Genomic DNA, 24,972 nt, shown 5'->3' with positions numbered 1-24,972 from the left:
CATTTGCGTGTTGTTCGAACCAACCAGAAACAAATCCAGCAGTCCGCCTCTGATTGCTTCGATGTTTTCCTTTTTTCCCAGAATCCTCCGAATAAACCGAAGTCGTCCATTCGCCTTCACTTCCACAATCCTTACTTGCCCGTTCCGTTGAAACCTTCCCGTCTCCTCTATATCTCTTTTGTTACACAACCTTTCCTTCTACAATAACCTATGAAACCTTCCCTTAGGATTTCTATCTCTTGCTTAATAATAACAAATGAAATCTTCCCTTTGAAATTAATTCTCTTTCTCAATCTTCGCATACAAATTTAAATGCTGATTATTAAAAGTGTTTTGCTGATTATTTCGACGAAACATGGAATGTGTCGTCGTCGTGGTCTTCAGTCGTTACCTGCAATAAACCAAAACTGTTCCTTACCTTTTTTACTGTTACTGGATCGCCATCTGACTGCTACATCGAACTGCGACATGATTATACATACTCTGTTTTACTATACTCTATTAGCTGCTGGTGAGCTTAAGTTGCTGTATTTATTACCAAAGCTGAAGTTATTCTTCAAAATTAATTTGACTGAAGTTACGTAATTCATAGTTAAACTTTTTCTTAACAACAATAAAATTTTGCCAAGTTTTACGTTGATGGTTGTTGGGATAGATTATAATCAGTAATGCAAAATTGCTGAATTAACTATATTCTGAAAACGATTCTTCAAATATTTACTGTTGGTAATGAAATGATTTTACAAACGTTCAAATGGGACTTACTTTCTACAATAATCTTACAACTACCATTGCGCAAACATAACTTCAGTAGTCTTAAGTTTCTCAAAAAAATAATTCAATAATGTTAGTTCTTCTTATGATAATAGTTAGCTGATGTCTCTGTACATCCGTTTATAATCTCTTGTAAATCATAGCTGGTGGTTGGCAGGCACACCGCTTCTCTCAACCTCTCGCTTCAGACCTGCTACCGACTCACTTCACATCTCGCTTACTACTGACTTCCTGCGAACGCTAAAGTGCGGTCTATCCCGCCAACAATGCTTTCTGGTGCAGACAATCCCTGCTACCATTACAAAATGCATCAATGCGCGGTCTTTCCCGCTATTTTCTTAGAATGTATCCATAGCGGGCCCTCCCGCCCTTTTTAAAATTATACCAATGTGCGGTCTCTCCCGCCAACAATACTTTGGTGCAGACGTTCTCTGCTACCACAATTATTTCCAAAATGACAAATATCAATTATTCCTACTTAATCCTATTAGTAAAATATAAACATCTTTCATAAATTGTGGTTTAACAATAGACAATAGAAATATACACGTCTTACACCGTTTCGTATCGCTTTGCAACGTTACACCCAGATCTTTAAACTACGTGAATGTGTCAAGCAGAGCACTACTAATGCCGTATCCGAAAATTACGGTTTTGGTTTTCCTACTCATCCGAATTAACTTACATTTTTCCACATTTATAGCAAGCTAACATTCATCACATCAACTAGAAATTTTATCTAAGTCATCTTGTATCCTCCTACAGACACTCAATTTTAGCACCTTAACGCACACCACAGCATCGCCACCAAACAGCTGCAGATTGGTTCAAATAGCTCTGAGCACTATGGGACTTAACATCTATGGTCATCAGTCCCCTAGAACTTAGAACTACTTAAACCTAACTAACCTAAGGACATCACACAACACCCAGTCATCAAGAGGCAGAGAAAAACTGCAGATTGCTGCCCATCCTGAGCTCCAAACCATTTATGAATATGGAGAATAATAGTGGTCCTATCACTCTCACACTTCCTTGGGGCACTCCTGACGATACGCTTGTGTCTGCTGAACAGTAGCCGTCGAGGACAACTTACGAAAACTTCGAGCCACTCACATATCTGTGAACCTGTTCCATGTGCTCGTACCTTCTTTAACAACCTGCAATAGGGCACCGTGTCAAACGATTTCCAAAAGTGTGGAAGAACATAATCTGCGTATTGCCCTTCATCCACAGTTCGCAGTATAGCATGTGAGAAAACCGTAAGCTGAAATTCACATGAGTGATGCTTTGTGAAACCGTGCTGATTCGTGGACATAAGCTCCTTGGTCTCAAGAAAATTTATTGTATTCTAACTGAAAATACGTTCAAGGATTCTGCAGAAACCGCTGTTAGGAATATTAGTCTATAAATCCGAATGTCCGGTCTTTTTCCCTTCGCATATACAGAGATCGTCTGCACTTTCTTCCAGTCACTTGGGACTTCGCACAGGGCGATAGGTTCGCAATAAATGCAAGCTAGGTAAGGGGTCAATGGCATGAAGAACTCTTTGAAAAACCCAACTGGGATTCCATGCGGACCTGTTGACTAATTTTTTCAACTCTTCCAGTTGTTTCTCTACGCCAGGGCTGCTTATTACTATATAATACATATGGAGGTCTCTTCGACGGTGATACGTTTATCCGATTGTACAGCGTGAACGATTTCTTGAAATTTAAAACTTCCTCTCTTGTTTTGCTGTCTTCAAAAATGGTTCAAATGGCTCTGAGCACTATGGGACTTAACTGCTAAGGTCATCAGTCCCCTAGAACTTAGAACTACTCAAGCCTAACTAACCTAAGGACGTCACACACATCCATGCCCGAGGCAGGATTCGAACCTGCGACCATAGCGATCGCGCGGTTCCAGACTGTAGCGCCTAGAACCGCTCGGCCACAACGGCCGGCATTTGCTGTCTTCAACTGCCACGCCAGACTGGTCAACAACCGCATAGCGGTTTTATATAGGACCAAGATTTTCTCAGGTTCTCCGCATATCTTTTGCTACGGTATGACGGTGATAGTAGCTGTATGCTTTGCGTATTGATCTTTTAACATGCACAAGAATCTCTAATAACCTCTACTTGTCGTCACTTGAGCGTTCTCTTTTAAATCGCAAGTGCAACAGCCTCTGCTTTCTCAGTATTTTCAGAATCTCGTTATTAAACCATGGCAGGTCTTTTCCGTGTTTAATCCACTTACTAGGCATATAATTCTCCAGACCACGATCTAAACTTTGCCTACAATTCCTCTACGACTATCTTACTGAAACTAAGTGATATCAGTTCACTGTCTAAGTGAGATGCTAATAACTGCTTATCTACTCTTTCTAGCAGAAACACTCTCCTAGCCTTCTTAACTGATTTATTAACTTTCGTAACGATAATCGCTGTAATGACATCGTGATCGCTAATCCTTGTTTCTACACCGACGTTATCGATAGGTCCGTCCTATTTGTAGTTACAGGATCTAAGATATTACCGCTAGGTGTGTGCTGCCGAAGTAGCTGTTCAAGCCAATATTCAGAAAACGTGTTCAAAAGTACTTCGAACGACTGTCTGTCTGTATACCTTACAATAAACGTCTCAGTCGATACTAGGTAGGTTAAAGTGGCCTCCAACTAATATTGCTTGACCTGGGTATTTACGCTCCACTGATCGTAGACTTCCTTTGGATGACTGTAGAACTGTCACAGCAGAATCGAGTGGCCAACAACTAACTTTGTTCACCTAGACCTGTTATGCGCGACCTGATAGCTTCACTGTCACACACAAGTTAGGCCTCAATAGAGACAACAATTTTGTCAACGTATCCATGTTTTCATTTTATTTCTGCTATTATCAATGTGATGTGTCCCACTTCTTGAACAACTAGAATTCGGAGGCTACATTCACAATTTGTCATATTTATTATTATTATATTATTGAGAGATACAGTACAATGGCGACATTTTGTCAGGACTTCCGTAAATTGTATGTACATTGTGTGAACTTCATTGTCGTAACTCTGTTGTAACTTTTCGTCCATTTGTTTCATGATCCCTAATTTGCTGAGTACTGAAAACGAATGATCAAATGAACTACGAAAGAATCCAGAGAAAAATACAAAAAAATTTTTAGAATTTATTCGACTGCCTGTTTCCACTACGTCATAAAAAAGGTAATGCCATAAGTGTTATGTCCTTAATCTGTACGTAGACTGAATTCGAAGGAAATTTATTCCCAATCAGGGCCAAATTTTCTTTGGTAGACAGAAATTCAGATTTCTGTAGTAATTAGCTTCAACAATAGTGTCAATTTAATTTGTGGAAGACGACGGACTCTTCGTTGTGAGTGCACATAACGTCGCAGTGTTTCTTTGTTGCTTCACCTCTATAATTTCTCATGTACTGAACATTAATGCTCAGCAATATTAATTATGTGTATGCTGATACTTACCTTAATTATGTGATTTCACCTATGTCATTTCATTCACTTTACGTGTTATGATAAAAATCGCGAAATCGATTGAAATGGTTCTCGAAATGCTTCATGAGATAGATCTGTGGTAAAGATTGACAGGGCTTAAGATTAAAATTTCTTAAAACAAATACAAACTCATAAGTAGTAGGCATGCTATGTTGTTGTTGTCAGATTGAAAACATTGAAAATAGAATAAAAGATAAGATTGCCCAGTCTACTATTACTCACACAGGCAGAATTAAAAGAATTTCTGTTAAGGTATGTACATGTATTTGCAGACGCAAAGGTATTATTAAAAGATGCCAGTATCAAATGGAATTTCACCCTATGAAACATATTGTCATAATACGTATTCCATCCCATGGCCCAAGAGAATGCCAGTCACTAATGTGAAAAAGCAAATTCTAGAGTGGAGGATAATAGAACCCTGGATGTCATCATACTGCTACCCTCTGCTATCTGTGGAAAAACCTGGTGGAAACGTTTGCTTAGTTTCATATGTTAGAACCGTCAACAAAATAATTATTGCCATAAGAACTCAGCCTGAGAAATTAGATGACCAGCTGCAGAAGTCCCATGGAGTTAAAAATCTTACCAGTGTAGATTTTAGATTTTCATACTAGCAGATAAGCTTCGCCAAGGAATCTAGGAAGTATACAGCTTTCATCTTTGGAGGAAGAAGTTACCCATTTTGCGTACTGCCATTCAGTTTAAATGTACATTCAAGTGTGTTTATTACTGGCTAGGACACTATCTTAAGTCCTGAGTTACTAGATAGAGTCACATTATACCCTGATGATTTATTAATAGCCATACATACAGCAAGAGTATGTAGATTTGGTGGAAATGACATTATGAAACTTTTCATAAACAGTAGTTACAACAAGTCTACAGAAGTCAAAATTTGTGAGGGAGAAAATTAAGTTTCTAGACGACATAATATTTTTTGCAGTGATAACATCAGACCCACACAAAATCAGGGCTATAGAGAATTTTCCGTATCCCATCAACAAAAAGCAGCTTCAGACAGTCTTTGGTTTGTGTTCATTTTTTCGATGTATCTTGACAAATCAGCATTTATATAGTACAGCTTTCTTAAGACTGTTGGAAAAAAATTAATCTTCGCTGTGGACAAGAGACTACAAAAAAACTTTGATATAATAAAAGATGTTTAGTTATTTCTGATATTTTACATCATCCCAATACGACCAAAGATTTTTTACTAGTGACTAATGAAAATAACAAGCAAAATATTCGTTGTTAGTTTTGCTACCCACACATTGTCAGAATGTGAGGATGCCTTCTATACTACTGACTTGGAAACTCTAGCTATAGTTTGCGCCTTTAAAAAAGTTGAAGTGTTATACTTATGAAAAAAGACGTCAAATCTCCTGTGATCATCCGGCATTGAACTTTCTCGTGTTATGCAAACTAGTCCATCCACATTTAGCACGTTGTCTGTACAAGAGTACAATTTTGAGGTCGTACACATCTCAGGAAAAGATAACTTAGTGGCAGATGGTCTGTCGTTTTCATCACATGATTTAACAGAGCACACAGAATTTACAGACCAAACCACTGACTACTCTGTATTACTGAAGGAAGACTGTAATTACCATTATTATTTAGATATCTTCAGGAACATGGCTGATTTGCAGAATAATGACCAGTATCGACGTAAGCTAAAACACTGCTTTCATAAAATCCTACAGACAAATTAAAACAACATTACAGAATGTAAACTGATGGTCTATTCTGTAGATACAATGGTCGATCTGACACGTGTTGTGTTCGTATACCAGTGTCATGTGAAAATGCCTTAATTTGGTATACATATGAGGTGTGGGGGTGCTACAGTACATCTAAGTGTGTAAGAAAGGTCAGTTTTTTCCGCTGGTTTCCTAACATGAGAAGACAAATACACAGCTAAAACATGCCTCATGCATCTAATAGAAACACCCACAAACAAATACTGTTATACAGAGTTACATCCAGTCATACCACTAAAAGCAATACAGAGAGTTTCAGTTGATGTTGCAAGACTTTTATTCTCAGCTGCCAATGGCCTTGCCGCAGTGGTAACACGTTCCCGTCAGATCAAAGAAGTTAAGAGCTGTTTGGCTTGCCTGGTACTTGGATAGGTCACTGTCTGGGTCTGCCGAGTGCTGTTGGCTAGCAGGTTGCACTCAGCACTTGTGGGGCCTATTGAGGAACTACTTGACTGAGAAGTAGCGGCACCACTCACGAAAACTGACAATGGCCATGAGAGCGTTGTGCTGACCACATGCCCCTCCCCATCTGCAACCGGTGACGCCTAAGGGCCGAGAATGATACAGCGGCCGGTCGGTCCCGTTGGGCTCTTCACGACCTGTTCGGACGGTGCTTGATTTACTCTCAGCTGGATGTGGAGTTAAGTATGTGCTAGTACAGTATCATATTTTCACAAGGTATGTTAAACTGTATAGTACAAAGTCTACAGTAGCAGGTCCAGTTACTAAAAGAATACTAAACCATTATATACAGATAGTTGGAAAGCCTGTTGTCTTTCTATGTAACTTGGAGAGTTTGGAAAACATTTCTAAATGAATATGAAGTTAGAGATATATCTCAATTTGATCCAGAAAAGAATAGTATTTTTCGTAAGTTAAATAGGTTCATATGAACATATGTGCACAGTCATCAAACAGAATGGATGGAATGAAGAGGGTTTTGTACAGATTGTAAACAATTTGCCACTGTACAACGCACAATTTACTCGAGCTTATTCATAAGTAAGACGAAAGAAAAGAATGAATGGACAGATACTCTTCCACATTTTCAGAGAGATGAGTGTTTCTGGGACGAAAAAATTAGACAAGTCTTAGTCATACTCACGGAGCAGGCACGTTTGAGAAGGATCTACCATGATGAAAGATTTTGGAAAACGAAAAATTATTAAGTGGGTGAATGTATTATTTAAAAACTAGTCCAAAATCTTCTTCGCAAAAGAATATGTAAATGGTGAGCTCTGTACACAGAACCTTATAAAATAGAATTCTGAATGAATGAAGTTATATCCTGGCCTATCCAAAAACCAATAAAATTAAAAGACTATATTTCCACCAGGATCTTAAAAAATTCTTACATAATTGATTGGTCTTATTTATATTATGGGTGATATTTGTACTTAAATGTGATTACTGACTGTGATCTAAGGACTGATTTAACCATTGATGTCAGTAGCAACTTTAGTGCCTTATACAAGCAAAGAATCTGTATGGAGTGAAGTAGTACTATGAAATTGATCCTCTCAGTACCTGGACATTCATTAGAAGCGGACAAAAAAATGGCTCTGAGCACTATGGGACTTAACTTCTAAGGTCATCAGTCCCCTAGAACTTAGAACTACTTAAACCTAACTAACCTAAGGACATCACACACATCCATGCCCGAGGCAGGATTCGAGCCTGCGACCGTAGCGGCCGCGCGGTTCCAGACTGTAGCGCCTTTAACCGCTTGGCCACCGCGGCCGGCTAGAAGCGGACAGTTTAAGGTGATAGTACCTGGACGAATTTAATCCTGACTTACTAATTGTACTGGGAGGTTATAATTAAACTAATGGCGTTCTGAAACTGCAATGAGGGCTGTTTTCGTTGCAGGATGTTGCAACATTCTAGGTATGTTCACTAATCGGAGCACTCGCTGAGTAGACTGAAAAAATACTAGTTCCATTTTATTCCACCAGGTGAAATTACGGCGCTGTAAGCAGTCAGAATTTGAATTCCTGTTTTGGTGTCAGTGCTGTTTCTCACTTGGCGACACACGTTGATTCCTTTTGTAAAGTGACTGTTGGTGTAAAGGGTAAGGAGGTTGAAGTTTTCCATATGAAAGCAATGACTATTGAGAAGAAAGGCCACGCACGCTGGTAAAGTTCTTTTATTGGAATAGCGGCAATAGCAACGCTGAACTGCGGGAATATCGCCGACAGATACAGCTTTGATTAGATTAGATTAGATTAATTATTCATTCCGTAGCCCCATAAAAGAGGGAATTCTCCTGGGTGTTGAACATGTCAGATAAACACATTACAAAAATGTAATTAGAAAAATTTGAGTTTCATTAATTTTAATGATCCTCAGTCAATAAACAGTAAAATTACATACATGAATTAAATTTAAACTTCTAATATTTACAGGTTTAATACTTACCCCTGCTTTCATTAAACCCATCATTCAGACATTTGCTAGTTTATTGGCTATTACAACCAAGTATCGTCAAAAATTAAAGCAAATTATTCATTTCAGTGATCCTCAGTTAAGAGCAGTCAGATTATGTACAAGATTTAAAATTAAACTTCCACTATTTACAGACTTAACACTTACATCTGCTCTTTTCACACGGTTGGTAGTTACTTGGCTGTTACAGCCAAGTATTGTCAAAAATTAAAGTATAATAAATTTTCATTAAAATGGTCTACTGCACTTGTTGAGAAACTCATGGATGGAATAGAAGGAGTTGGTCACCAAAAATTCTTTTAAGTTATGTACAAATTGTGCCTTGTCTGAAACAAAACTCTTAATGTTTGCTGGTAACTTATTGAAAATATGGGTTGCTGAATACTTGACTCATCCCACACTGATGAGCAATACTTAAGTATAGGTCGAACGAGTGTTTTGTAAGCCACCTCCTTCGTTGATGGACTATATTTTCTAAGGACTCTCCCAATCTCAACCTGGTACCCGCCTTACCAACAATTAGTTTTATATGATCATTCCACTTCAAATCGTTCCGCACGCATACTCGCAGATATTTTACAGAAGTAACTGCTATCAGTGTTTGTTCCGCTATCATATAATCCTACAATAAAGGATCCTTCTTTCTATGTATTCGCAATACATTACATTTGTCTATGTTAAGGGTCAGTTGCCACTCCCTGCACCAAGTGCCTATCCGCTGCATTTTGCTGCAATTTTCTAATGCCCGAACTTCTCTGTATACTACAGAATCATCCGCGAAAAGCCGCATGGAACTTCCGACACTATCTACTAGGTCATTTATATATATTGTGAAAAGCAATGGTCCCATAACACTCCCCTGTGGCAAGCCAGAGGTTACCTTAACGTCTGTAGACGTCTTTCCATTGAGAACAACATGCTGTGTTCTGTTTGCTAAAAACTCTTCAATCCAGCCACACAGCTGGTCTGATATTCCGTAGGCTCTTACTTTGTTTATCAGGCGACAGCGCGCAACTGTATCGAATGCCTTCCGGAAGTCAAGGAAAATAGCATCTACCTGTGAGCCTGTATCTAATATTTTCTGGGTTCATGAACAAATAAAGCAAGTTAGGTCACTGAGGGTAGGCATCGTTTATGATACTGTGTAGTTGTTTCATTAGGCGTATGTTTCAAATACCAAACAAATGATGTCCAGAGAATGGAACCAGCTTATAAACTTGTATTGCTTTGACTATTTTATTTTCACTGAAATTTAGAAATGTATTTGTAAAAATACAACTGATGGGAGAGCCCACTGTCGGCCTTCTTTTTGTAAACAGAACTCCTTGTTGCAACTGAAGTAGTTCTGTTTTGTTTTAAAATTTAGGGTGACTTTAATTTTATCTATATGTGCATTTGTAGTGTTCACTTGTTCCTACAGTTGCTCTTTAATAGTGCTGGTTTTGTCTCATCCTGTCACATTTATGTACATGGATGTGATGTCATAGGATATACTTGTAAGGTGTGGTGTTGGTGTTATGTTTGTCTTTTGTTTTTTCTATGTGTTCGTTGATGTTTTGTATGTTCCCACTGATGAGAAATTGTTCAAATTCTGTAATGATGTGTCTCGGTGTGTCTAGTTACGTGGTAAATTGATTCATTTTTTAAGTTATTTACCAGTATAATTGGGCAGTTATGTTTGTGTATTTTTGGTAGTTTATATAGGTTGGGTGCTTTGCTATGCTTTAGTGTCATATATACTGCTTGATCTTTTGTGACTGTAATTTTGTGAGTTTTCTTCATTTCCTGTATGTTTGATATTATCCATTACATTGTGAGGTAATGCTTATGTTTTTACAATAATTATTGATAACAGTCAACTGTAATTTTTGCCCTACACATAGCTCAACAACATGTTTAGAGAGACAATGGTCTTATCACTAGCTAAGTTTTACCATTTGGTGATGAGAGTATTGTTTCTCAAAATATGTTGCTGACATGTATGTAGAGAAAAAATTATGGTTGGCTCCTACAAATTATTACTGTAGATCCTGCATGATTCTTAGCTACCTCATAGTGGAATAATTGATTAATTTAATGGTAAAATGGAACTATATGGTTGCACAGACCTTTTCAAGTCTCAAAGATCTATGATGTATATATACAGGATGAAGTGACGAATCAAAATTTGTACCAAGATCGGGATTCGAACCTTCATTCCTCATATATACTTACTTTAATGATGTTTCCTTCTATGAATTTTTTCGCTTTGTTGACGTATTCTATTTCACTCATATATACTAGGGTATTTTCTTTATCTGCCTTTGTGATGATTTCTTTATTTTCTTGTAGTGTTTTGTTTGCTTTTCTGGATATGTTTTAGTCTGCTGTTTTCGTTTTTGAGTTGATGTAAGTCCTGTTCTTGTTGGTTATGTGTTTCATCTCTACTCTTATGAGTTCCCTTGTCAAACTGAGACTGAAATTTGAGTTATCCAACTATACTTCTTGTGTTATTATGCATTCTGTTTCTGCAATCAGGTTTTCAGTTGTGTTTTATGACATATTTGTATCTATGCTGTGCCTGGGCCACTTGTAAAGCAATTCCCCTTCTTTTTTACTACTTATATGTCAGTTAAATTGAGAGATCAGCCATGGAATTTGTTTTGCCGCACATCCTCTCTTCTTTACTCATTGGTGTGGTGGATTTGCTATTGCGATTCAGTGTTTTGTTTTGTGTTTATTTCTTAGTATTCGTTAGTGTTTCTGTGTATGATTGCATCTCTTGCATGATGTTATAGAAATGGACTAATGTTCTTATAGGATTAGCTACGGTGTGTTTTGTGTAACTGAACACTGAGGTGACATTTTTCAGCATGTAAGAAATGAATTTCTTGTTTTAACTAAAGAATTTCTGTTTTCTTTTTGCTACTTGTGCTGCAGACGTTTACATTGACTTTTCCAAACAGGTAAGATAACTACATAATGACATAAACGTAGTTCACTCGAAAATGAAATTCAGCGTTGAGAAAGAAATAGTCATTCAAGTTAATTTGCTAGAAATCACCACACACACAATCAACAAGAAACATAATTTTGGAACATTCAGGAAATCTGTAGCCACAAGTACAACCACTCACAACCATTCCAATCACCCACTGACACACAAACTGTCAAGTTTCAGGTACATGCTACACTGGCTGAAAAGAACTCTACTGGAAAACTTCAACTATACACAGGAACTAAACACAGTACACAACACAGCCGAAGAGATTTGGTACAGCACACAAATAATAAATACACGAACAACAAAATAAAACGCAAATTAAAAACGAACAAACCACGGATAAATTACAAGCCGCAAAAAAGAACCAGGAACACAAAAACACGACAGATTCAGAGAACACAGGAAACTAGGAACACCCTTCAAAGAACGTAGCATGCCATACTAACGTACAGCAACAAAAATGCCGAACGGATGGGAAAGATTCTCACGAAACAAGATCTACAAATATCATTCTGCACAAACTGCACAGTAGAGAAAAATCTAAATGCTAAGAACATCGCCACGGAGGAATTTTCCTAAGCTGTAATTTACCATTTGACCTGTACGGAATGCCAGGCATCAAACATAAGCCAACATGCAAATATATATGTTCTGTACATCTCAGAGCCTCAAAACGTGACAGTACAATCTCTGCTTTTGCAGATCATCTCACGCAAGAAAACTACCACATAAGCAACACTGAGACTGATCTCAAGAAGTTCAGAGAAAGTCACAGTCTCTATCAAAAACTCACAATGGAGAAGAACTAACACTTACGCAAAGCAATAACACGAGGAGAGAAATCCTTACTGAAAATACAACACTGTGCAACAAAACACTGTTCGAAACACTCAATGAATTATACAAAGACACTTTCCCAAATAATACATACTATTCAAAACCCGCAAACATAAAAAAATATGCTTCTTAATTTTCTTCCCTCATTTTTTTCTAGCTCTCTCTCTCTCTCTCTCTCTCTAATGCCATGCACAAACACACACACACACACACACACACACACACACACACACACACACACACATTACATCACATAAGTTCTTCTCCAGCAGACACACCACAATAGATTTCATCAAACACTCAAAATTAACACTTCGCTGGACAGAAACAAAATAATGAAAAAGAGAGTGGTGAGAATAACACAGTGCTCCTCTGTGATTATAGCAATGTAAATGTTTGCTTTAACAAAGAAGTATTTCAAAAATAGGCAAATTTCTTTGCAGTTGACGTGCTGTCAAAACAATAAATAGGCATAAAAAGAAGCCGATCTGTAAAAACCCATTTCCACAACTAATGTAATTCCAGGCGAGCAGTAACAATTAATCAAACAAACTGCACATGTCATAGGTTTTGATTCCGAAACAGAAAAACAAGAATGAGCTTTGTATGATATTTTACAGAAATAAAACGAGAACCACAGAAGATTACATAGTGGTGTCGAAACGTGCCTATTTAAACAGAAAGAAATACATTGTTTCTTGCCTGAGACGGAGTATACAAAAAGGAAAAAAAAGCAGAAAACGTGTGTGAGGAAACTGAAAAGGTTGTTCGGTGTGTAAAGGAAGATGAAAATCTGATAATTGTGGGTGAATGGAATGTTGTAGTAGGGGAAGGAGAAGAAGACAGAATTGCGAGAGCGCACGGGCTTGGTACTAAAAATGAGAACCCTGGGTACTTGCTCATAATCGGATGGTCAACGGCTGTGACGCACCACCTTTGCTCCGCATGTTGGTCCAGTTACTCACGGAAATATCTTCCACCACCATAATTCAAACTGGCTGGGTGCGGATCGAACGCCACATCAGTGGCAAGTGTTACAGAACTTGGCGGCAGGTGCAGGTGTTATACAATAAGAAATTTTAATTAAAACATTTTAGATGCAAGTGCATTTATTACTGATTACAACGATACAGATGTCTGCTGCATGTGTGATTTTTCTTTATAGTGTAATGGTAGTATAACAGTATTATATATGCGGTCAAATATACAGATCTGTAACTGCGCTAGTTTAAACAGACAAAGTTAATTTCCGTTTACTGTGACAATGTGCCATTACCATATGAAAAGCTGCGATTCTCGTCACCATGTAATTTGGTAGTCGTACATCACTGGCATATGTCATTACAACTTCCGTCGTACTTTCATACATTACACTGATATAAAAAGCCAGTGGCATTTGAGGGCTCAATGCATATAGTTGGATGAATCCTCTAGGATGAGAAGGTGTCACAAATATGTTACAATGAAGTTACTACCGAGGTCACAGAACTCTTGCAGAAGGGCTTTGCGTGATACCTTTTGGATTTGACTCTGTGCGCCCATTTACAGCAATATGACTGGCTCTGACGTTCCTATGTGGGAGTAGAGTTTTTGTGACAGTGCGGGCATTTTGCTGATTGTGTGGCGGTGACTCCAGACAGAAGACGTCAGTCTGGAGGTGGGATTGTGGCTGTGCAGACGTCGCCGGCAGCGGCCGCCTACTTGTCAGGGAAGAGGACGTCGAACGGGATGGCGGCGAGCACCTTGTTGCCCTCGTTGCGCATCACCTTGTCCCAGGCCTCGTCCGCGTACGGCAGCAACTCCTTGTAGAGCACCGGCCAAAACTCGTTGGCGAACGCCAGAGCCGCCTTGTCTGGAACACACACAGAAAAGTGGCTGTGGCTGTACGAAACACGCAGTGGCAGTTACTGCACCGTCTGAAGCAAAGATACATTGATCTGTGGTAAGTTCCTAAGGGACCAAACTGCTAAGGTCATCGGTCCCTAGGCTCACACACTACTTAATGTAACTTAAACTAACTTACACTAACGACAACACACACGCCCATACCCCAGGAAGGACTCGAGCCTCCGACGGGGGGAGCCGCGCGAACCGTGGCAAGGCGCCCACAGACCGCACGGCTACCCCGCGCTACCCCGCACGACAAGAAACCCGTAACCTGCTTCATCAAAACCTTTGCGGTAATTGTCAGTTTGGTTTAAAAAGTAGTCGAACTTAAACACGACGACCAAAGAAAATTTTTGGAATTTTTTCTGTGTTAAAGAAGTCTCACAAGGAACCCCTTGCGAGCGACGCTGCAAGTTCGGTCTTTGGTAAGACTCATTAAAGTGTTATGCTATCAGTTATAACAGTAAAATATATGCTGCTAATGACTCACCTAGTGTACCAGGAGGGCGACAGAAAATAAATGTCTGGAAAGTGCTGAGATCAATTTTCTATGCGATATATACACTACTGGCCATTAAAATTGCTACACCAAGAAGAAATGCAGATGATAAACGGGTATTCATTGGACAAATGTATTATACTAGAACTGACATGTGATTACATTTTCACGCAATTTTGGTGCATAGATCCTGAGAGACCAGTACCCAGAACAACCACCTCTGGCCGTAATAACGGCCTTGATACGCCTGGGCATTGAGACAAACAGAGCTTGGATGGCGTGTACAGGTACAGCTGCCAATGCAGCTTCAACACAATATCACAGTTCATCAAGAGTAGCGACTGGCGTATTGTGACGAGCCAGTTGCTTGGACACCATTGACCAGACGTTTTCAGTTGGTGAGAGATCTGGAGAATGTGCTGGCCAGGGTAGCAGTCGAACATTTTCTGTATCCAGAAAGTCCCGTACAGGAGCACCAACATGCGTTCGCGCATTATCCTGCTGAAATGTAGGGTTTCGCAGGAATCGAATGAAGGGTGGAGCCACAGGTCGTAACACATGTGAAATGTAGCGTCCACTGTTCCAAGTGCCGTCAATGCTAAGAAGAGGTGACCGAGACGTGTAACCAATGGCACCCCCATACGCCAATATGGCGATGACGAATACACGTTTCCAATGTGCGTTAACCGTGATGTCGCCAAACACGGATGCGACCATCATGATGCTGTAAACAGAACCTAGATTCATCCCAAAAATGACGTTTTGCCATTGGTGCACCCAGGTCTGTCGTTGAGTACACCATCGCAGGCGCTCCTGTCTGTGTTACAGCGTCAAGGGTAATCGCAGCCATAGTCTCCGAGCTGATAGTCCATGCTGCTGCAAACGTCGTCGAACTGTTCGTGCAGATGGTTGTTGTCTTGCAAACGTCCCCATCTGTTGATTCATGGATCGAGACGTGGCTGCACGATCCGTTACAGCCATGGGGATAAGATGCCTGTCATCTCGACTGCTAGTGATACGAGGCCGTTGGGATCCAGCACGGCGTTCCGTATTACCCTCCTGAACCCACCGATTCCATAGCCTGCTAGCAGTCATTGGATCTCGACCAACGCGAGCAGTAATGTCGCGATACGATAAACCGCAATCGCGACAGGCTATAATCCGACCTATATCAAAGCCGGAAACGTGATGGTACGCATTTCTCCTCCTTACACGAGGCGTCACAACAATGTTTCACCAGGCAACGCCGCTCAACTGCTGTTTGTGTATGAGAAATCGGTTGGAAACTTTCCTCATGTCAGCACGTTGTAGGTGTCGCCACCGGAGTTAACCTTGTGTGAATGCTCTGAAAAGCTAATCATTTGCATATCACAGAATCTTCTTCCTGTCAGTTAAATTTCGCGTCTGTAGCACGTTATCTTCGTGATGTAGCAATTTTAATGGCCAGTAGTGTATATTACGCTTCACAAAGTGGAAGTCGTCGACAATCAAATAATGCTCAAAACGAACCATTAACTTGCACCGTGAACACCGAATGAAAACTACCACGCCATAGTGATCACAAAGGTGCGCACCGTCAAGATCGAAGACGGACAGGACACCTTGGGAAGACAGAAACCGCGCAGGATGTTCAGCTAGGTATACACCTTTAAAGAATGCATGTGGAATCATTATGGTATAAGGGGTGATGAGTACTGATGGAATGTGATGGCATCCAACCGAATGCGAAACAGTCTGTCGTGGGGCTTATCGTGGAAATGGTTATCCTTTAAAGCGTAGCCGCACGTAGTGCGATAATGTTTTATAGGCACGGAAAAAACGAACATCCAGAAGCTGATTTGTTCAGTGGTCCAGATGGTACGAATTGTCATGTCACACACTTTTCCGGACGGAAAGTTTGCTCTAGACTATTATGATTTTTATACGCAGACCAGGAATCAAGCAGAATCAAGTTATTTTCACCACCTATTGGTCAAAAGCAGTGCTCATACCATACTTGTAATTGTGTTACGCCCATTTTCCCGAACTTGCTTGCTGTGACGTAAACATTCCCTATTGTCCTTGCAAAATGACGCACACGAGGAAGAATCGTAGGGGATAGAGCACCTCCAGCTCCTCGCAGCTCAATAAATCACTTTCCAGCCAATTTAACATCCAGATTAACGGTCGGGATAATTGTATACGAAGGCGTTAAGGCGTTGATATTAACTGATGTTGATACAACTCCTTTGGTACCCCAAATTTCCAGCGTACCTTTTATATACATTTCCTCTTCAAATCCAAATTGGTCGAAGTTGAAAACAAATTCCTTACTGAACGATGGGAAACGTTCATTTATCTCATCTACAAATTTTCGGGCCGATTCCGCAGTTTGCTGTGCATCGTTATGTTGACGCTTTGTTTGAAACTTCGCTATCTTACATCTTCCACCTCTGTAGCTCGGTTTGAAGTCAGGCAACCATAACCGCCCGGCTAGCCGCGCGGTCTAATTTGCCGCTTTCAGAGCCAGAAGGCGTGCCGGTCCCCAGCACGAATCCGCCGGACGGATTAGTATCGAGGTCCGGTGTACCGGCCAGGCTGTGGATGGTTTTTAAGGCGGTTTTCTATCTCTTCGGCGAATGCGGGCTGATTCCCCTTATTCCGCCTCAGTTACACTATGTCAGCGATTGCTGCGCAAACACTCCTGCGTCCTAAACCTAAATCTGGTCATAATTGTTATTTTATTGTGCTGAGAATGATCTTCCATGTACGTAATTATCTTTAGTGCCTGCTCCTTGGGCAATGTTTGTCCTTTACTACGTTTCACTGGAGATGGGTTTGTGGCTTCGTGTCCAACAAGGATGCTGAACTACACGTCTCGACACCTGTTTCAATATCACTTTTATTTGTTAAGCGCGTATCGTCATGATTGTAGTCCGCACATACATTGTCCGCACAGTCGAGCGTATACTTTCCACTGACTCATCTTGTACGAACCCTAATATTTCATTCTTTCTGATCCTACGAAATTCCCTGGGCTCCGTTTCCCCGAAATGTCAGCTTCGGCGTCTGTTGTTGTAGATATAATGCAATTTTTGCTTTGTTTTTCGTTGCCACTGCTCTGCTTTGTATCAAAAACACTTGCACTGTAGCACTGTCGTGCGTTACTCGTCGTCTAAGCAGCAACTACACTCCGTAGCCCTGTGCTGTGTTCACAATTGGATACCTCCAATCCCTTCCCTTTTGCCTTTAACAGCCAATATTATGGCTGCGCCATAGACAATGTGTGGGGCGTCTAATGAGCCGGCCGCGGTGGTCTAGCGGTTCAGGCGCTCAGTCCGGAACCGCGGGACTGCTACGGTCGGAGGTTTGAATCCTGCCTCGGGCATGGATGTGTGAGATGTCCTTAGCTTAGTTAGGTTTAAGTAGTTCTAAGTTCTAGGGGACTGATGACCACAGATGTTAAGTCCCATAGTGCTCAGAGCCATTGGCGTCTAATGCCGTAAACATCAGTAGTCTTTTGCGATTTCACTGTCAAAGGGTTCCTTATCAGAAACTTTGGCAATAGCGGCATCAGCGGTGTCTATACGAAACGTCTTGGGCTAGGACACTGAGTTTTCTGAGCGGTGGGTTCACCATGAGCTGACTGATGTAACTCAGTATCAGTGCACGCCGAAAGACTGTATTATTGCGACTGCCGTTTAATAAATTGAGAGTTGGATACATGGCTACGCATTTCTTTGAACGTAACCCCCTTTCTGATTTAGTTTTGAACGCCTTCAGTCATCCAGAAGATGATTTATATGTGACAGTTTTGTCTATACATCTATATGGTAGTAGTATTAAAGATGATACTGCTCGCTGGGTGTTAACTGAAAACTGCAGTAACGTTCTAAATGTTACATACAGACAACCAGAATAATTTTCAATGTCAATAAAATTCATTAACAGCCGTATACTTTAAGATATTTCATTCTATTCCGAAAGCAAGACCTTGCTGTCACGTCTTCCTATGGAGCAACTGTATAACCACTGGAATTCACGATATGCGGTGATTTATGGCAGTATACGACAAGTTGGTTTATTTGGATAGAAGCGTATGGGGCCTGAAGATGGGACAACGAAATGCGAAAACTTGTTGCTTTCGGAATAAAATAGAATATCTTAAAGTATACGGCTGTTGGTGAATTTTATTAACATTGAAAATTACTTACCAGACGATGTCCCCTGGCCATGAGGGGACCAGCATAGATTAGAACAATTTGTTGATAGTTTTTGTGTGGTGGTACTACACAACTGAAGAAGAACCAAGTCATCATCGTTGTAGGTATCGCTGTGTTCATCGAGGAAATTGAAGTGCTTGCTACTTTGATACAAATATTTATAAGGGGTGGGGGGTATGGGAGAGCTATATCGCTGAGAGATTGAAAATGTAAGCGTATGGGAATTATTTCCGACAAGTACTGAATAGCCAAAGGACCAAGAAACAATTTCTCTTAGCGTTGCAGCTTCCAGGACCTCTCTCTCGGTTCCTGGGTCGCATGTGCTCAGTTGATGAAAAACTGTGAGGTAATAACAGAGAGGCTTTTTTTCGTAAACATAAATTTCAAAGATGTGTTCACAGCCATCTACATCAAGAGTGGTGGTGTTGGGATAGTTGTCCTATGTACTACACTTACGTATGCGAATGGAATGTGGAACGCTATTAATTCATGAATCCATTAAGACAGATGCATTGTGACAGTTCAGCAATGGACAAACACAACTTAGCAATTGAATGCAGAGTGCACACCACGGACAATTACAATCTTATGTATGGTGTCTCCTGAAATTAAGGAGAAAGCTTACTTTTATATTTAAATGAATTTGTCAAACAAATAGATTCATTTGTGAAAAATAATTTTTCCGATCAGTTTAAGGAGATGACATACAAGAGATCAGTTTTTATTGCCAGGGGTTTCACTCTGGTTTCAGTGGCAAACAGCACAGTGAAAATGGCCTGGAGTGATTTTGTCACACCAAATGGAATATTCAAGACTACACTTTCTGTGCGTGGAAAATTTATTACCAGTGGACGTCACCGGTTTTCTCTTATGGCAGTGAAACATGAACCCCTATAACAGAAAACAAAGAGCACCTAGGGAGGGTTGCCCATTTGGCAATGGGAAGACGCATGCTGAATACTACTATGAGAGACAGAGAAAGAAACAAATGGCTCAGCAAACAGAACGGTGTGGAACACGTAACTGTGATTGTAATGAAAATAAAATGGAAAAGGACGCGACAGGTCGTCAGACAAATGGATGGTAGACGACGGAAGTTCTTTGCTGAGTCTCAGGAGTTAGCAAAATAACGCGATCATGATCTAGTGGATGGTGGGCACATTGAATTAGGGAACATGCAGGGAGACTTTTGATGCATACTGCTGATGACCATTATGCAAAGAAGTATCTAGTCTTTACCCAGCATTGGATCTCAAATAGTTGCTGTTGCTGATTATGACACAAACAACATAATTAAAAAAGTGAAACTTTATAATTAATAACATTATATTTACTTAGAGTTTGCTTTAAATGAATGTGTCACAATATACACTCAGATTCTCGGTAGCATTCTAAATGTAACCTTTGTTTAGATCCCAGATGGCAACACGTTGTTTCATTAACGTTTATGTTTCTAACACAGAACGTCAATGGCAGAGAAAACTAGACAACGGCTTTCTGGCTGTTACTTCGTCATCTACTGTATTGGCGGAAGTAAGTGGAACTAGAGTTTAACACCTCATGGACGACGAGATGATTAGAGACGAAGAGCAAACTCGCATTAAGGAAGGACGCGCAAGAAAATCGGCCGTGCCCTTTCATTGGAAAATATTAAACTGGATGTATGGACGGTAATAAGAACCACTGACCTCCTTAATACAAGCCCAATGGGTTACGATCGCGCCACCTCCCTCGGTTCTGGAGTTCTGTGTAGCGAATTGTATTGAAGTGCGTGACGTTGCTACTGACATCATGTGTCATCAGTCCCTCTTAGAATAGTAGCGTTCCGGTATTGGCTTGTGAACTGTTAGAAAAATTGTTCAAATGACTCTGTGCACTATGGAACTTAACATCTGAGGTCATCAGTCCCCTAGAACTTGGAACTACTTAAACCTAACTAACCTAAGGACATCACACACATCCATGCCCGAGGCAGTCGGGCGGTTCCGGATGAAAAGCCTAGAACCGCTCGGCCACCGCGGCCGGCGAACTTTTAGAAAACGTACACGCTAGACGAATTCCAAGAATTTCTATCAAAAGAGTTCATCCGATGTGGCAGTCTTAATTCAGCCGTTTATGAATGAAGCATAATTCCATCTTCCCAACATCCGTCCATTCCACGCAGTGTTCCGCTTCTAAGGTAACTGCAAGTTCAGTCACTTGAATAATTTAAAGTTCTTCAGCTCAAAAATTACCCAGAAGCAATAAAAAATAAACTAATAAAAGGGAGGATGTACTAAGAGTCACAAAAAATTGTCAGTTTGGAGAAATATTTTTCATTATTAAGCAATCATAACTAAAAAAATTGATTTCATAGGAACGTATACTTGAATTACGCTGGTTGTTTCTAAACATTGGAATAAGCCTAGTAACTTGACTATAGGATCAAAACAAAAATGTTAATCTGAATGTATCTTACACTGCGTTATTAGTGAACGAAATACAACTGCAGTACAAGATCTACAATTTCAACATCAAAAGATATTCTTGGAGTCACCACCAAAACAGGAACGTATGCATAGCGGTGTCATAACCCTTTGTGAAGTTACGTGAGACCCATGTACTGTCTAACAGCTGCAAAAGCGTTATGGATATACTTCTCAGAATCCTTGGTGTCATTTATAAGACTAGTGAACACCACACTAATCATGTGTCCCTACAAACAGAAGTCTTATGAATTATGATCAAGAGACTAGGAAAACCAACGTGCTGGACATCCATGCTCAATACACTGTCTTCGGGAAAGGTTTTTTTGGAAAAATCGACAATCAATGAAACTGTTCCGGGGAACCATAATTTGTGAACTAAAAATCGTGGCGATGTGCTGAGGGGCACACTTTCCAGTAGTACAAGTAGAGTTTAGTAAACTGGTCCGTTCATACCATGGAATATATAGGCCGATCATGTGGTCGTGCATAACTCCACACCTTACTTTGGGTAGAAACGAGTGTTGATGGTTCAAATGGCTCTGAGCACTATGGGACTTAACTACTGAGGTCATCAGTCCCCTAGAACCTAACTAACCTAAGGACATCACAGACATCCATGCCTGAGGCAGGATTCGAACCTGCGACCGTAGCGGTCGCGCAGTCCCAGACTGTAGCGCCTAGAACCGCTCGGCCACTCCATCCGGCCGAGTGTTAATGATTGGCAACAATCGTACAATGAAGGTTATCACCTTTTCATGGTTGGGTGTCCTGAGAGATTATGAGGTCATCTTGTCTACACTGATGAGCCAAAACATTGTGACCACCTGCTTAGTAGTTGGTATGTCCCTCCTTGGAAAAAAATGCATCACTGATTCTGCGTGTAAGGGATCATCAGTTTGTTGGTAGGTCTGCAAAGGAGAGTGGCAGTAGATATCCACGGACAAACCACGTAATTCGCGAAAATAACGGGTCACTGATTTGCGTATGCGGTGATGGCGTCTGATAGCGCCCCAAATGGGTTCCATAGAAATTATATCAGGCGAATTTGATTGCCGAGACATCAACGAGAGTTCACTACAATGCTCTACTAACCATTGCAGCACGTTTTTGGCTGCAAGACGAGGACAATTATGCTTCTGAAAGATGACATAGCCATCGGGAAAGATGTCAAGCCAGAAGGGATGCAGGTGGTTCGTAACTGTCAGAGTGTCTTCGATTACCACCACAGGTCCCGTGCAAGCGCAGAAGACTGTCTCCCACAGCGTAACACTGCTTTTGCCTTTGCCCGTGGTGCGCTGCACGTTTCGAACCACCTTTCCCCTCGATGATGGCCTCTGAGGAGACAACAATCGATGTAGTGTAGCAAACATGCGATTCACCCGAACAGCCGACACATTTCTATTGGTCGACAGTCGAATCCCTATGGTCCTGTGTTCACTGCAGCCGTAACTGACGATATCGTTGGGTCAACATGTAAACGCGTAGGTGTGGTCTGCTACAGAGCTCCATGTTCAACAGTGTACTATGAACGGTATGCTCCGAAACACTTGTGCATGCATAGATACCACAAATCATCATCTGTCATACTTTATAGAGCAAATTCCCCGTTCTGTGAGGATTCATGTAGTCCAACCATTTAGCACCTAGTGATAATTTCACTGTCCTTCTAACTCTTTCCGTAGATGCTCACGACAGTAGCACGTGAACATTCGACCACATTCACCGTTTAGGAGATATTGGTTCACACGCTCTGCGTAATAATCATCTGGCCCATGTCAAAGTCGCCTATCTCAATGGATTTCCCCATTTGCAGTCCATATCTTCGCTAGGGATCCCTCGTCCGCATCTGCTCCTTTTACATAGTTTCGTTTCCCCGTAACGTGCCCGCAACGCCATCAGGCGGCATCCAACGTCGCGGTGGTCAGTGGTCATAATGTTTTGACTTACCAGTGTATTTGTTTTCTCATCAGTGAGCAACACATTATGGTAAAGATACATGGTATACGTCTTATACAAGGTCTCCATCTTACTACCACCACAATTACGAGATACTACCCACGTAATGAATTTTTTTGCTGTTGTTTTGCCCAAGGAATTACGCGAGAAGTTCCTTCTAAATATTCGCGAACATCGTTTATTTCTTAGGTACCACCAAGAAAAATCTGTGGCGTGTGGGAAGGCGTCAAGTATGCACATTTTATTTCAGCCAAAAACATGATTTTAAATTATGAAAAATTGGTACATAAAATTGCATACAAAGCAGTAACCATAATAAAATACATTACGAAAAAGATCTACATATTCGTGTAAACAGCTCATATGGTGATACGAAAAGAGGAGCAGAAGAAGTTAAACTACAGAAAGTTTTGTATTTCGTCTGAAACTCCATTATAAATCTCACAAGAGGTTCGCTGTTTATGTGTCTCTGCCCTTTATGAACTACTGTGAAACTCTTGATGTCATTGTCTGGAATGCCATTTGTTATTAAGGTCCCTTTTACTCCATCAAAGGAAACAGACCTGCAAGTTCCAGCAATTGGTTCTTCTATATTTTAAAAATATAATATTTATAACTGACGTTTCTCCATAAAATAGTTTTTTAACGTTCTGGTGAGTAGCACATCCATAAACAAAAATTACATCAGTTCTAAAGCTACTATAAGAGGCATCATGTGTTTTGGAAATACATCTGAAATTAGACCAGAGTATGGATTTTCTAATACGGGCTGTAATATACTGAGATCCAAAATACTGAGTACAAGCTATTTCTTGGATTAAAATGATTGGTTATGATGCTGCGTGATAAGCACAGAAATGTTGAAAGAATTTACTCCCGCCAAAATGTAACGACATTCTTTTTATCTTCAGCTATCTGTTAATACTTCAAAAATTGTCCTTCAGAAAGAGCAGCAGTATTTATTTATTACTTAGCTTATCACTTGTGAAAATAATAGACTTCTAACATGTCAAGCCTAATAGAGATAGCTTGGTATAACACCTTCTTAATTGTGGATACCATAACTTTAAATTTACTATGTGAATACTGCTTTTTCCCACTTAGACTGTTCTTATTTCAAATTATTCTGTGTTTCACAATTGCTTTAGACTTTTTTTTAGCTTTATCTTGTGTTCAATTAGAAAAAGACACCTCATGTATAAAAATGACAGTATGTTCACATTATGTGCTTCATTCGTTTTGGCTTACGAATTTAACTGCTCTTAACGTTTTGGTAGTTTGTTTGTGTAATAAAGTGGGTAATATATATACACACTGCATAACTCCTGATATGCACAAATAATCAAAACATCAAGAACAGGTACATCTGCAAACTAATATAAATGTATCATATGACTAAGCTACCATTTTCATATTTACATCTCCTTTTTGTAGCTAAGTTCTTCATAATGGCTTAAAAAGCTCAAACCAGTTGTGAAGCAAAGAAAAAATTAAAACAAAAAAAACCTAAATGGGAAAATACCAGTTTGGTTTGAGTGGTACATCATGAACTCAATGGGAATGAGCATCTAAACTTCTAAACCATTTTGTACTGGCCTTAAAAAATACTTAATATGAATCAAGAGATGTTTGCAAATAGTCTTTCTTTCTGAG

The 24,972-nt window shown here is 40.1% G+C and overlaps 1 protein-coding gene across 1 annotated transcript in view; it reads right to left on the bottom strand.

Annotated features, from left to right (window-relative positions):
* Positions 1-13,444: 13,444 nt before the first annotated feature.
* LOC124777234 (putative beta-carotene-binding protein) overlaps positions 13,445-24,972 on the bottom strand; it is a 61,457-nt gene continuing 49,929 nt past the window's right edge. Inside the window, exon 6 of the mRNA XM_047252561.1 lies at positions 13,445-14,159. Within this exon, the coding sequence (XP_047108517.1) occupies positions 14,005-14,159 (155 nt within the window). The 3' untranslated portion in view covers positions 13,445-14,004. The remainder of the gene's footprint in view (positions 14,160-24,972) is intronic.

This window comes from Schistocerca piceifrons, chromosome 2 (genome assembly GCF_021461385.2).
Source record: "Schistocerca piceifrons isolate TAMUIC-IGC-003096 chromosome 2, iqSchPice1.1, whole genome shotgun sequence".
NCBI classification, from domain to species: domain Eukaryota; kingdom Metazoa; phylum Arthropoda; class Insecta; order Orthoptera; family Acrididae; genus Schistocerca; species Schistocerca piceifrons.
The sequence above is the reverse complement of the archived record's forward strand: the minus strand, read 5'-3'. Positions and strand labels throughout refer to the sequence as shown.